The following is a 12,848-nucleotide window of genomic DNA, read 5'->3' as shown; positions in this document are numbered from 1 at the left end:
GCCCGCCAGCCCGCCGGCTGGTCCGAGGCGGCGGCGGCGGCGTTGCAGAGCGTCTCCTGCGCATGCGCAGGAGACGGTCTTGCACTTTCGGGGGGATTTAAACATCCCCCCGAAATTTTTTTAAACTTTTTGTATTTTTGTGCACACGTGGGGACTGGCCCACGTGTGCACAAACCTCCCCCGGCCCCCCAGCTGCCCCCTCCGTGCTGATTTAGTGATCCGCACGGAGGGGGCAACTTGGCTATTAGATATATAGATGATGATGGCTTGGATCCAGAACTCTGGAACACAAACAGGGGCCATTTGGGACTGCTTCCAGAGTGGGGAGGCAAGAAAGTTACACTGTATGGCTGGAAATCCTGGCACCCATGGGAATACTTTTTTGGATCCAAGCCAATGATTTGCATAATTTCTCTTTAGCAGATAATTTCACCCAAATTGCAAAAGCCTCTTCTTAAGCAGAAAGCAGTTTTTAAAACTTCTCTTTGACATGGCTTCTGTATGCTGTATAAAAATATTACTTTCATTTTAAGCAACATTTTGCCAGCAAAATTCAGAAGGCTTTTGCATCTGGTTAGAGAACAGGCCCAGTACTGGCTTGCTCCAAATATAAACATTTAAGTGGCATTAAGAGGATGATAATTTTGAAGAAAATAAAATACTCCTGAGGTTTGCAGAGAGCATTTTGCTAGTCAAAGTCAGAAGGCTTTTGCATCTGGTTAGAGAAGAGGTTAAGGAAGGACTGGCTTGCTCCCAATATAGACACTGAATTGTAACAAGAGGCTGATAACTTTGAAGACAAGGGAATACTCCTGAGGAAGACTTCGACGAAACAGGCTTACTTTTGGGTGTTCATAGTACATAATAACATCATGAGGATGTGACATCACAAGGATGGACTTCTTTTTGTAATATGATAAGGATGTACTTCTTTATAATGTCACATAAGATTTATAAATGATTGTAAAATGTTTTACTAAATGTGTTACCCAGCATATCACAGAGTTTGTTTGTATTTTCTGTAATAGAAAGTGTGATCCCAGGTTGTTGTTTTTCTGCTTGTATTACTTATTGGCAGACATTTTTGTAGTGCTGCAGGGTTCGGATACCTTTAACACACAATGCTACTCATTTGGCTTAAGCACCTAACAGTTGCTTTTCAAGTCAGTGCTGAGAATGGGAAAGTGCAAAGGAAAAAAGTACATGCGATTACAATTTTGCATCCCTTACGATAATATTTATTTATATTTTAAGCTTGAACCACTTATCTGCCAGAAGCTCTGAAAAACAAATGATAATAAATGAATCCAATTTAAAATATGCAACATACTTAAGAACATAAGAACATAAGAGACGTCAATGTTGGATCAGGCCAAAGGCCCATCCAGTCCAACACTCTGTATCACACAGTGGCCAGAAATACCAGTGCCATCAGGAGGTCCACCAGTGGGGCCAGGACATTAGAAGCCCTCCCACTGTTGACCCCCCCACAAGCACCAAGAAGACAGAGCATCACTTGCCCCAGAGCCCCTATGTGGCTAATAGCCACTGATGGACCTCTGCTCCATATGGTTATCTAATTCCCTTTTGAAGCCGTCCATGCTTGTAGCATAGTCTCAACAAACACTAACTACAACTAACTGGCAACACCAGTCCCTTAGCCGTCTACCACTTGCCAAATACAACCATCTTCAGAGCAGGTGAAGACAAGGCTCTCAGCCATTTCAAGTGATTTTTTTTTTTTGTCTGCAGTTTCTGTATAGGCTTTGTACACACAAGAATACAAAGTTAGTGTCTACAATGGAACTGGACTCTCAGTTTAGCACACATACCCTGAACCACAAAGGGAGGTGCAACTAAATGGGCCTCTGTACATTTCTTCAAGGGCAACTTCTTCTCACTTGAGTTGACCCCCAAAGTGGCCTGACTGTAAGCCACTCACCCAGGGCAAGTAACCATTGACCAGTCACTCATGGTAAAAAAAAACTTGCTGGACCAGTTTGCCACAGAGGTTGTGATGAAGAGAGGTGGGTAAAAATTGTTGGTCTGGGAAAAATTTTGTAAATGTTTTGAAAGACTGATATAACCTACTCAGCCTGAACTCCCTTTTCCTTGTCCTCCCCAGCTCTCTAACAGAACAAGCAAAGGCCTACAATCTGTTCCTCATCTAATATGAGCAACACGTCTGACCCTTGAGAGTAAACTGAACCACAGTCATTGGAGGGCACAGAGGAATCAATCTCCTCCTCCTCCAATTACCTTCCAGACCTTTTAGGTGGTCAGTAGAGTTTCTCACACCCTTTCAGGGAACCCGCTCCATAATGAGGGAGCAGCAAGGAAACATGACTTGCCAACTTTTTCAAACAAGTTAACAGGTCCTTTTTTGAGTTTTGGGGTGATAGTAATCTGGCTCTTGCCTCCCAGTGTTCTAGCCAATGAAAACTAAAGCATTGGTAAGACAAGGAGAGTATAAAGGGTCCTCCTTTGTCCCCTCCTTTGCATTCAAAATGACTAACGAAGAAAGTGGCTGCCATTTTGTTCTTCCCTCTCCTCTCAATGCAGGTGAAGACTGACAACCACTGCACTGATTTTCCTGCAACCTGGTGACCATCTGGAAATACCTATTAACATTTAATTTAATATCCAATTTAAACAAACAGCTTATATTTATTTATTGCTATTGGTCAGTGACTTAGAGCAGTGGTCATCTAGGAGACACCAACTGTCCTTGGCTGCTGAGAAGCCAGAGGCAGGATTGGGTTTAATTAGCATTCTTGCATGGGATGGCTTGGGGAGTGGCCAAAAAGTTAGGAGGTGCTCCAAGTGCAGACTGACTGGCATCTAAAGGGATATATGAGATTTTCTGCACTTTGGTGATACAAACAGGAGCAATCCGCCCTCACTAGCAGTGTGATTAGCAGATATAGTGATGCTTCCCTCCATGGCTTGAAAAACCTCACCTGCACATTCCGTCATGCTGAGATGTTGTTATAGAGACAAGTCAAGGGCAGGCCTGCTTTTTACCCCTCAATGCCTGACAACAGTTTTGTAGTTGGAGTTCTTTGGGTGTAGTTTTCCTCCCATGGAAGAGTTACTATCAAGAGAGATACTATCCTACAGCAAGGGATGGTTTACTTCCAGCAATCTACCATCCTCTCTCCAGTCCTAAACAGCAGACCTTTTCTTCCTGCCATTTTCTGTCCCACACCAGAATTATATACCTGGCTTTTGTAAGTACAGAAAGCCTTAAGTTGTACCTAAAGTCTGAGAAAAGATGAAGCACATGCCTTTAGTAAAACTAGCCAAGTCTGCCAAAATACACCATTTCCAACACAAATTGCCCACACAGAATATACATTAGGAGATATTTAAATATACGTGGATTATTAACATGAGTGAATATTTATATTTTTGAAGATGTCATGGACATTAGTTAGTGATGATCAAAAGGACCTTAAATTGTGATGTCTAACAGTGTTGACTGAAATCATGTTTATAATTGGGTGACAGATTATATACTGGTGGAGTTTGGGGGAATAAACCTCAGAACACTTGGGATTATGAATTTCAAAACAGCTATGGTCTAAAACAGGGGTCCCAACCTTTTTGAGCCTGTGGGCACCTTTGGAACTCTACAAGACAAGTGTGGACAATCACGACCTAATCAGAGAACAAATGTAAAGAAAATAGTTGTGAGAGTCTGACCCACAGATCAAGCAGTCAACAAGACTTGCAAAGAAGATGCTTTCTGTATATTATGGTCAATAAGCACTACAACACAATAAACAAATTCCTTCAAATCATAAGAAAATCCTAGTGTAAAAATACATAATCAACGTCGTCTCTGGATTATATAGCGTTTCAAAATTGGATCTTCCTCAGGAAATATTAGAGGCGCCTGGGATCCATTACGTTTAGCAGCATATTTGAGCCTGAATACTTATTGAGATCAGCGTCCTAATCTGAAAGTATTATCTTTCATGACTTTTTGTAAAGCACTTTATGAGCAAGAGAGCTTTTATACTACACTAATATTTCCTGAGGAAGATCCAGTTTTGAAACGTTGTTATATAATCCAGAGACGACACTGATGATGTATTTTTACACTAGGATTTTCTTATGATTTGAAGGGATTTGTTTATTGTGTTGTAGTGCTTATTGACCACAATATACAGAAAGCATCTTCTTTGCAAGTCTTGTTGACTGCTTGATCTGTGGGTCAGACTCTCACAACTGTTTTCTTTACATTTGTTTTCTCACCTTTGGAACTCTGACATAGCATAGTGGGTGCAGCCACGAAATGGCTGCAACAGCAGCTTTCCTTCAGCCACACAGTGAAGATCCTTGTGCCGTGGTGGGACCGCTGGTGCCAAAAGCAATGTTTTAAAAAAATTGGCACAGCCAATCAAATCTCCAGTGGTCAATCTTACCTTGCTGTGCAAAAAGCCCCACCCACTTGCTGAAAACGTTTGCTGGGCACCAGTGTTCCCTCTAACCTGGGTTAGTGTGAGCTAGCGCAGTTTTTTAGCCTTTGGCGCACAGATTTTTGTCTGAGCTCAGGAAGGATGGCTCCAGAGTAAACTAGTTCATGCAGCAGCCAAATCGCTTGCTCACAACTTTAACGCCAGTAGCTCATAAAGTAACATTTTTGCTCACAAGACTCCACAGCTTAGAGGGAGCGTTGCTGGGCACCATGGCACCCACAAGCTCCACGTTGGGGACCCTTGGTATAAGCCATCACTGACAATGAAGATACATCTTAACAAATTGGTCTTTTAGGAATATGTGAAATGGAACCTTACAGTGGAACACAGTGGACACTGAGCTGGGGAAATGGTGATTATTTTATTTTGAATTAGTGAAAAGAAAGTATCTGAGAACAAGCACTGCCAGGGGCGTTATTTTTTCTTTTTCTTCTCTCAGCATCCGCAAGGGTCATGTAGGTACTATTAGCCTTTTTTTTTGTAACTGTCCATTTTAAGCTTCATTAAAATCTAAATAAAGACAGACATGTGCACAGAGGGTGGTATTAGGAAGCCTGATACCTTCCCAGAACGGATCCAAGTCTATCACTCTTCAGCTGCCCTGGTCCATTACACACTTGTCCTACAGAATGGTACAAAAGAAGGGTCAGAACTACCATCCATGTTTCCTCATGTGGTGCAATTGCAATTCTTACAAGCATAACTTCTTGGATTTATTACCTATGAGTTATGGGTGTTATCTGCATAGTTCCATCCCACACCTTACTGTGGATATCTATAACAACCATGTGGGATGAGTGAATAACAAGGGCTATGAGTGGAGGGAAAACAGACACAATTCTGCTAGCCCTTACACAAGAATTTGTGCAGCATTATGAGAAATTCTATAGCAGTCCTTGTGCTTCTAAGGTGCACAGGAGTTTGTGCAAGCAGATAATACCCCCCTTCTTATGCAGTGCTCTAGTGCATGGGGTTGGATCCACACTAAATTTTCTAATGATAGAATGGAAATTTCCTGCCTCCCCCCTCCCACTGCAGCCCACTGAACTCCATGAAATGGGAACCCTGATGAATGACCGGGGGGGGGGGGGGTTTTGCGGGGGGGGGCAGGAAGGAGGAATCTAAACACTGCTAGTTTAGTCTGGATCCAACCCAAGGTGTACAACAGATACTTTCTGCATCGACAGGCCACCTAAGAATCCAACCCACAGTTATACCCGATTGTGTTGCCACTGTTTATAGATTTTACTGATGCTGAGTATGTTTAGACAACATGGAAGCAGAAACCATTAAGTCAAATCTTTATGGAAGCAAGCCTACTGTTCTATGTTCTTTCCCCCTAAATTTAGATAGACGGGGATTGGTATAGTTAACGAGTAATCTGGATAACAACTTCATGCATTGGATTAAGTGGCCTTAGTTAAAAAAACTTCTCTGTTAGTCTTAAAAGTGTCACAAAACACTTTAGTGAAGGTATGACACTCTGCACATGTTCAAAGGAACTTGTTTGGTGCAGGGCTGAGCATCAGCATTTCAAACTGTCTATAGGATCAAAATGGTGTTAGCCTTGGCTCAGATTAAGCCCCAGGGCAAGGCTTTGCCTTCCTCAGTAAATTTAAGTAGGTTACTTAAATACTGATTCTTTCTTTGCCTGATGTTCCTTCACCCACAAACTTCAGTTTAGACTCTGGATTCAGTTATGTTGATTTCTGTTTGCAATATGATGGAGGGTTTCAGGTATTCAACTGGTTTTCATATTAGTACTGTGACATAAAGTGAAGGGCCAGTCCCCTGGGTTTATAAACGGCTAAGATTTAAAATATGAGTAGTACCTTTGGGATTAGATCAAGATCTCCCTGCCCACTTTGGAGGGCTCTACTGTGGAAAGCCAGGAGACGTTGACACAGAAAAACCTGGGACCAAGTGCATTTGGAGACCAAGAGTGGGCAGTACGGACTCAGGTAGCCACAATGGCACATGGCCAGTGCATGGATGAAAAGAGCCCTTCTTCAGAGGCACAAAGGGAAGTCTGTGATGGTGCAAACTGAAGCTTTGGTCCACACAGAGCGCCATGGTTGTGCTGAATGTTAAATAAACTTGTTTACAAAAAGGCTGGGACTATGTATATATCTGGGCATACTAGGGGACTGCCTGTACACCTTTCATTGCTTTGTTGGGACTAGGCAAAATTTTTCCTCAACTATTTAGTTAAAATACAAAAAACCAAAAACGCAAAGCGAAAAACTAATAACCCTTTGCAGGACCTTTCAACAATTACATACCTTGTCACACAGTATACTTTTTCTATTCTATTATCTGTTTATGTACTAAGGCAGCACCAAAGAAACAGGCACAGCTACATCATCTGATGTGTAGAATGTTATTTGAAGGACAGTCTCCTTCCATATGTCCCTGTGCACCAACTATGGTATCAGGCAGCTATCTGGTGGCCCATCTGGCATCAACTTTTTCATCATGGCTCCTGTTCCATGGAATGAGGGAGCGCCCTCCTTAGAGAACTTCAGGGGGTGCTGCAAGTTTGCCAGGGCTTTTGAGAGGGTCTGAAAGGGAGGCATCTTTTAAGGAAGAGGGGAGAAATCTTGTGTTTTTTATTTTTGGTTTTAAACTGAAAATGTTTTTAACTCTTATTGTAAGCCAACCTGAACCACAAGGAAAGGCGAGATATAATTTTCAATATAAAAACAAACAAACGTTAGACCAGGGATGAAGCTGGAATCCAAGCACAAACTCAGAAGGTGGTCTTTGCATATTTCAGTCTATCACCAGTAAGCTAGGGAAAGCCCTCACATGCAAGTTCATCACATGATAACTGCACTATCAAGTAATAGGGGAATAAGCCACACCAGGTCAAAGACTACAGAAAAAAATATCAAATCAAACACGTTTTTTCAGTGGAAAATCACACATTCATCTGTGAACTGAGTGTTGAATAAATGAGAAACCAATGATTGTCAGTCAATCCAGAGAGAATGACCACATACAGAGTAATCTTTTGGGCTGTTGCACAGGGAACCAGCATAAGGAAATGCTATGTGAGATCACCTGCCTTGAGAGGTTCATGGCTAAACATAAAGTATGCAACCATAACAACATAAATAATAGATTACTGCTGTTTTTAACAAATAGGAATACAACAGAGCAAACAGGAACTGTGTTCATCCAATACAGGTAACTGTATTAGCTACTTTGGTTCGAAAGATGGAAAACACAAAGATTTCCAGGATAGTGCTTCAGCAGCAGCTGACTTCAGATGTGGAACCAATGTCTTTAATGCTCTGAGCCACGTAATGTAGATCCTTGTACATTTAAATGAGTACAATTGCTATTAATTGTTATTAATGTTTTTATTGCTTTTATCTGTTTTATGTGGGCTTTGCCCCTTGTAAGCCGCCCTGAGCCCGCTCTGCGGGGAATAAATCTAAATAAATAAATAAATAAATAAAAAATCCATCAAATTACAGGATTTACCATACTTGTAAACATCTACCCTCACTAACTTTATATGTTAAAATTAAATACCCTTATTTTCCCCAAAGCTAGACAAATCTGAATGCAGGACAATCCCTCTAAAAACATTATGCACAAAATATTTTTTTATTATGGTACAAAACTATGTGAATTTAAGATGGACCCCTCTTTTTCTTGATGACACACCTGGAAAGGAAACTAGTATTTCTGACCAGTGAATGAGGTATTTAGTTGATTCACTTTGCACTCTGCCATTGGAAATGGAGCACTGAGAAACTGAAATGTCCTGGTACTCTCCTTGTACATGTAGTACATGCAGCATCGTTTTGTAGCCCATTTTGTTCCTGGAAAAGAAACTAGTCTTCATGACAGGTGAATGAGATATTTAGTTGATTGATTTTTCACTCTGCCACTGGAAATGAAGCACTGAGAAACTGAAATGTTCTGGTACTATCCTTGTACATTTAGTACATGCAGCATCGTTTTGTAGCCCATTTTGTTACAATAAGGCTTCAGAAGCTATTTCATAATCCTGCACAGGTAAAATTTTCTTGTGCATAATTCATCTTGTCCCAATATAAAAGACAGAGATCTCATCTGACCGGTCATTTGTCAATGTATTTTACGCAACATTTGTACTAGCACAAATGTTCGCTGTGCATGTAAAAAGTTGTCCATCTTACTCAATCTAATATAGGCAGGGCACCCACACTACGTCTTACTAATATTCTGGATCTCCTCAGCAAGCTATTCCCATTTATATTTGCAAATCAAACAACAGGAATTTCACTTCGGCACACTCTGTGTACATATGTCTTGCATGTTTTATCTCTGCTTAAAATGTTATATAACGATAAAGAAGACTTCTAGCCTTCAGTCAGGCAAAACTCTTACAAAGTTTTGCATGAAGCAGAACAGCAGCTTATACATTTTGCTAATGATACCAGCAGTAACATAATTCCAAATACACAGAAGGAAAAAGTGAGACAAAAGGCTGCTAATTCCTTTTCTAAACATGCCCCATCCAGTAATGTTGTTAAATCATGCAAGTAGATTGCCCAGCATAAGAGTAAATTATGTGCAATTCCAGAATTGCCAGCTGTTTTAAAAGGAACATTTGCAGTTTTAGATTAATTTGCACTACATTTTTTCCTATGGATTGGACCTATCAGCTTTTGTGCTCATGACACAGGACCGCCAGAAAGAGAATACTGTGGAATCCATTGGACCTCCGTGGACAAAAGCATGGGAGCTGCAGCCAGGAGGGGAAAAGCTAGGATCACGTGGAAAAGATGGTAGGATCCAACCTTAAGTTTTCCTAACATTGAACTCTGCTGTTATTTTCAAGGTACCAACCAGAACAATGAAGAAACGGCTGTGAACTCTAAGCTAACCTAGATAGTCCAGAGAATCAGTAACTATGGTTGTGTATTACAGAATTCAGCACCAAGGAAAAAATCTGCAGCCTGTATCTCGCGCACATTCAGCACTCTGGGATACATTTGCTAATTTTTGCGTAAAGGGAAAAACAGACACCAAAACCCTGCCTCTTAACCACTATACGGTTTACTATACGGTATACCCATGCATTTATCGTAAGGGCTGAATTCGACACATGGCATGAAACACTGTGGTTGTACATTATCCCTACTGAATCACAGAACTGACACGGTCCTGAGTGACATTATCAGCAAACTCTCCCTCTAAGCGTCAGGCACAATTATGCATTGAAGCAATGAAGTCTCGAACTAGCTCTGCAGTTCGTTCTCCTAAAGACATGGTCTAAAAGGCCTCTTTCCACCCTCACTTCCAAATGTGGGTGAGGTTTAGAAATTCTCTTGCTCATCAGTAGTTGCCAGTACACTAACTGGGGGAGGAATGTTGAATGTCATGAGGAAAAAACAAGGGAGAACAAGGTGAGGAGATACAGTCTAGTGAGTTAGGGTATAATGGTGGCCAGAGAGAAGAAATCAAACTTACCTGCTTTCACAAAAGGGAGCAAGATGCCAGACAGCGTCAACAGGATGAGACGAAGGACTGTGGTGTGGGGCATTGCCTCCTTCAGGAATCAAGATGCCTTTGGGAATGCTCAAACTCTTTGAAGCCTTAATGAGGAAGCAGGTTTTGGAGGCTAAATGAAACCTTGTCTAGTCAGCTCTCAAATCTCTTCACATGTGTACACACAAGAGTTGCAATCCCTCTGTAGAGTCTCATCCACATACAGCTACTGACACTGACAGATCTACCTCCTCCAGGCAGAAGGCAGCTCCACCCTCTTACAGTTTAGCCCTACTCCCCCCCCCCCAGCCATTCCACAGACCCAACCCTTTCCACCAGAGCAATGTATACTCCCTCTGGCAGTTAGCTGCAAAACCCCAAAGGCGCCAAGGACTGCACCGAGTGTCTAACAACCAGAGTACACATCTAACATCACCCTATGTTAAGGACAGTGGTGAATAACAGCATTCATTAAAAATGCTAAGCCAAAAAGCAGGCGTATATTTGGATAGGCTAAACCATACATCCTGTAAGAATTCAGCAGCCAGCTTATAACAAAACTTAATGACCACAGAAATTTTAGGGTTATAGGTGTCAGAAGTGTCTGCTCGATCGTAAGACATTATCAAGACCAAATGAGGAAAAACGACAGGCATTCCCTGCATTTCATCTATCTAAATTATCCCTCAAACTGATACTGTGTGAATATGAATTCTTTTAAAGCCCTGTTTCCTCTTCAGCTAAAGATATGGAAAGAATCATAGCTGGGGAAGGGGCAAGTTGACTGTTTCAGAGATCACCTACAGACACTGTAAAAAATGGATACCTCAGTATTCAAACTAAAGATGTAACATACAGTCCAACAGAGGCATTAAAAACTTTTTTGATCAACTAAAAAGTTAGCCCCAATCAATTAACTGAAAAACAAGTTTTATGCTGGTTCGAAAGTGGTGCTTTCCTCTCCTTGTACCAAAGGAAGGCACTATTGCTAGTGGAATGGATTCACAGAATCCAACCTACTGGTAAGTACTTCTAAAAATTGCATGCGGTAAGCATCACCTTAACAAGCATTCCTTGTCATGTGCTATGACACATGTGCAGATAACCTAAAACCAAAGAATGCTTTTTTTTCTTGAGAACTATTGCTTCTTATATGCAAAACTAGGCAGATTTAAATCAATAATCGGATCAACTGGGCAACAGACTGAGTTGAAAGGCATTCATTTAGAAGTGCCATAGTTTTTAATAGAGCAAACACCATAGCATGCACAGCTACAGTGTTTCGTACAGATCCAGCACTTGAGGAGAAGACAGATTTCTAGAGGCAGATCATTTCAGAGTAGCATCTGCCAGCACCCAGTTCACATGTGATCAACACTTTGGGTAAACATTTCCAGGATGTTCAGCATGATGAAATGCTCATCAGCTGTCTTAAGAATTTACATTCAAAAAGAAACACAAAATGTCTTTACTCAGCCTGTTTTACTAAAAAAAATCACAGATCATTCAAATGGCTTCCACTGCTGACATGCGTGCCCCACAATCAGGGCTGCTTTCGTGTATAATAATTTTTTAAAAATCATGAAGGACAGACAGCAGTACTTAAGAACCAATCCAATCCCATGCTCTAAATTCACCCTCACTGCAACAGAATTTTTTTTAAAGTGTAGGTTGACTCTAACTTTCAGTTTAGAGGCACTCTTGCAAATGAGTAAAAACTTTAACAAAGTGCTAAAAGAACAGGGTGTTTTTTAATATAAAGGATAGTGCATACTTCATGATTTTTTATTTTACTTGACATAAACAGATCCATCTTGTTCTTTCAAGTTGCCCTCAGCCTATTAGATGAAAAAGACTCACTATAACGAGCTCCAGGTGGGTCACTTTATATATGAAACTATGCCTTAAAGACAGGCTCAAGTTGTGAGCTTCAAAACTCCCTTGTTGTGCAAAGTTTGGCCAAATTAAATTACATCTACTGTGGCTTTATAATTCTCCTATGGTCCAAAATTATTCACGTCCCCCTAAACAAAATGCTGCAAAAACAGGGTTAAATTCCTAATTATGATGCAAAATAAGCTACCCATATTCAAAACTCTAAAAAAAAATTGATGGGTGAGGTTCCCTTGGAAAGAGTCTTAGAGTTTTTACTTAAAGTGACCATGCAACAAGGACAGACACAAATGCACAAAGGCACAAGTAGAAGATCTGAAATCTTCCATAGCATCCACTCTCTCTCCTTTGATTTGGTCATCAGTTACTTTCCCCATCTCATCCTCACACCTCACTGAATTCCTTTGACATCACAAAGGAGTCAATGAAAACTAGCTGTGGAAAAAAGTGAAAAATAAGAAGTTGGTTATGTCTATATTTAAGAGCTGCATAAAACTTCCTCTGTCCCTAAAGGGCAGAATATTCTAGGCTTGGGTTAGAGTCATCTCTTTGGGTTTGCTAAAAAATTATCCTGGTTTCTGTGTAGTAGTTGTTTTGTTCACACTGAGCTCTCTCTCCCTTTTAAATACATGTTTACGATTTTAAAAAGAACTAGCCAGTCTTGCTCCTCTTGCATAAACAAGGCAAGAGCATGGAAGGGGGTGTGTCTGTGGATGGAAGAAGGGAAGATTTTCCAAACAGGTCCAATCTCAACTTAACTGATGTTTATTTTCACCTCTAAAATTATCAAGCAGAAAAACCACCAACATTCCTCTAGGGGCATGAAATAAAGCTGCTGCTGTCCTTCCATGTCCTGTATTCTTGATTGTTACTTGACTAAAGGGATACGAGTAGATTTTGAGGTCTATTTTAGCACCAGGAAAAATTGCCAAAGCTGGCTTTGACAAAAGCAAACAATGTGTGCTCAAGTATAACACAACCAGG

The 12,848-nt window shown here is 40.9% G+C and overlaps 1 protein-coding gene across 2 annotated transcripts in view; it reads right to left on the bottom strand.

Moving 5' to 3' along the window:
* LOC107123593 (chromosome unknown open reading frame, human C2orf82) overlaps positions 1–10,182 on the bottom strand; it is a 20,118-nt gene extending 9,936 nt beyond the window's left edge. For both annotated transcript variants that reach the window (XM_015426845.1, XM_015426846.1), the window contains exon 1: positions 9,954–10,182. In XM_015426845.1, the coding sequence (XP_015282331.1) occupies positions 9,954–10,026 (73 nt within the window). In that variant the 5' untranslated portion in view covers positions 10,027–10,182. The remainder of the gene's footprint in view (positions 1–9,953) is intronic.
* Between the last annotated feature and the right edge of the window lie 2,666 nt (positions 10,183–12,848).

The sequence above is a fragment of the Gekko japonicus genome, unplaced genomic scaffold (assembly GCF_001447785.1).
Source record: "Gekko japonicus isolate JY-2015 unplaced genomic scaffold, Gekko_japonicus_V1.1 scaffold14, whole genome shotgun sequence".
Lineage (NCBI taxonomy): Eukaryota > Metazoa > Chordata > Lepidosauria > Squamata > Gekkonidae > Gekko > Gekko japonicus.
This window is presented reverse-complemented; position numbering and strand designations above follow the sequence as displayed.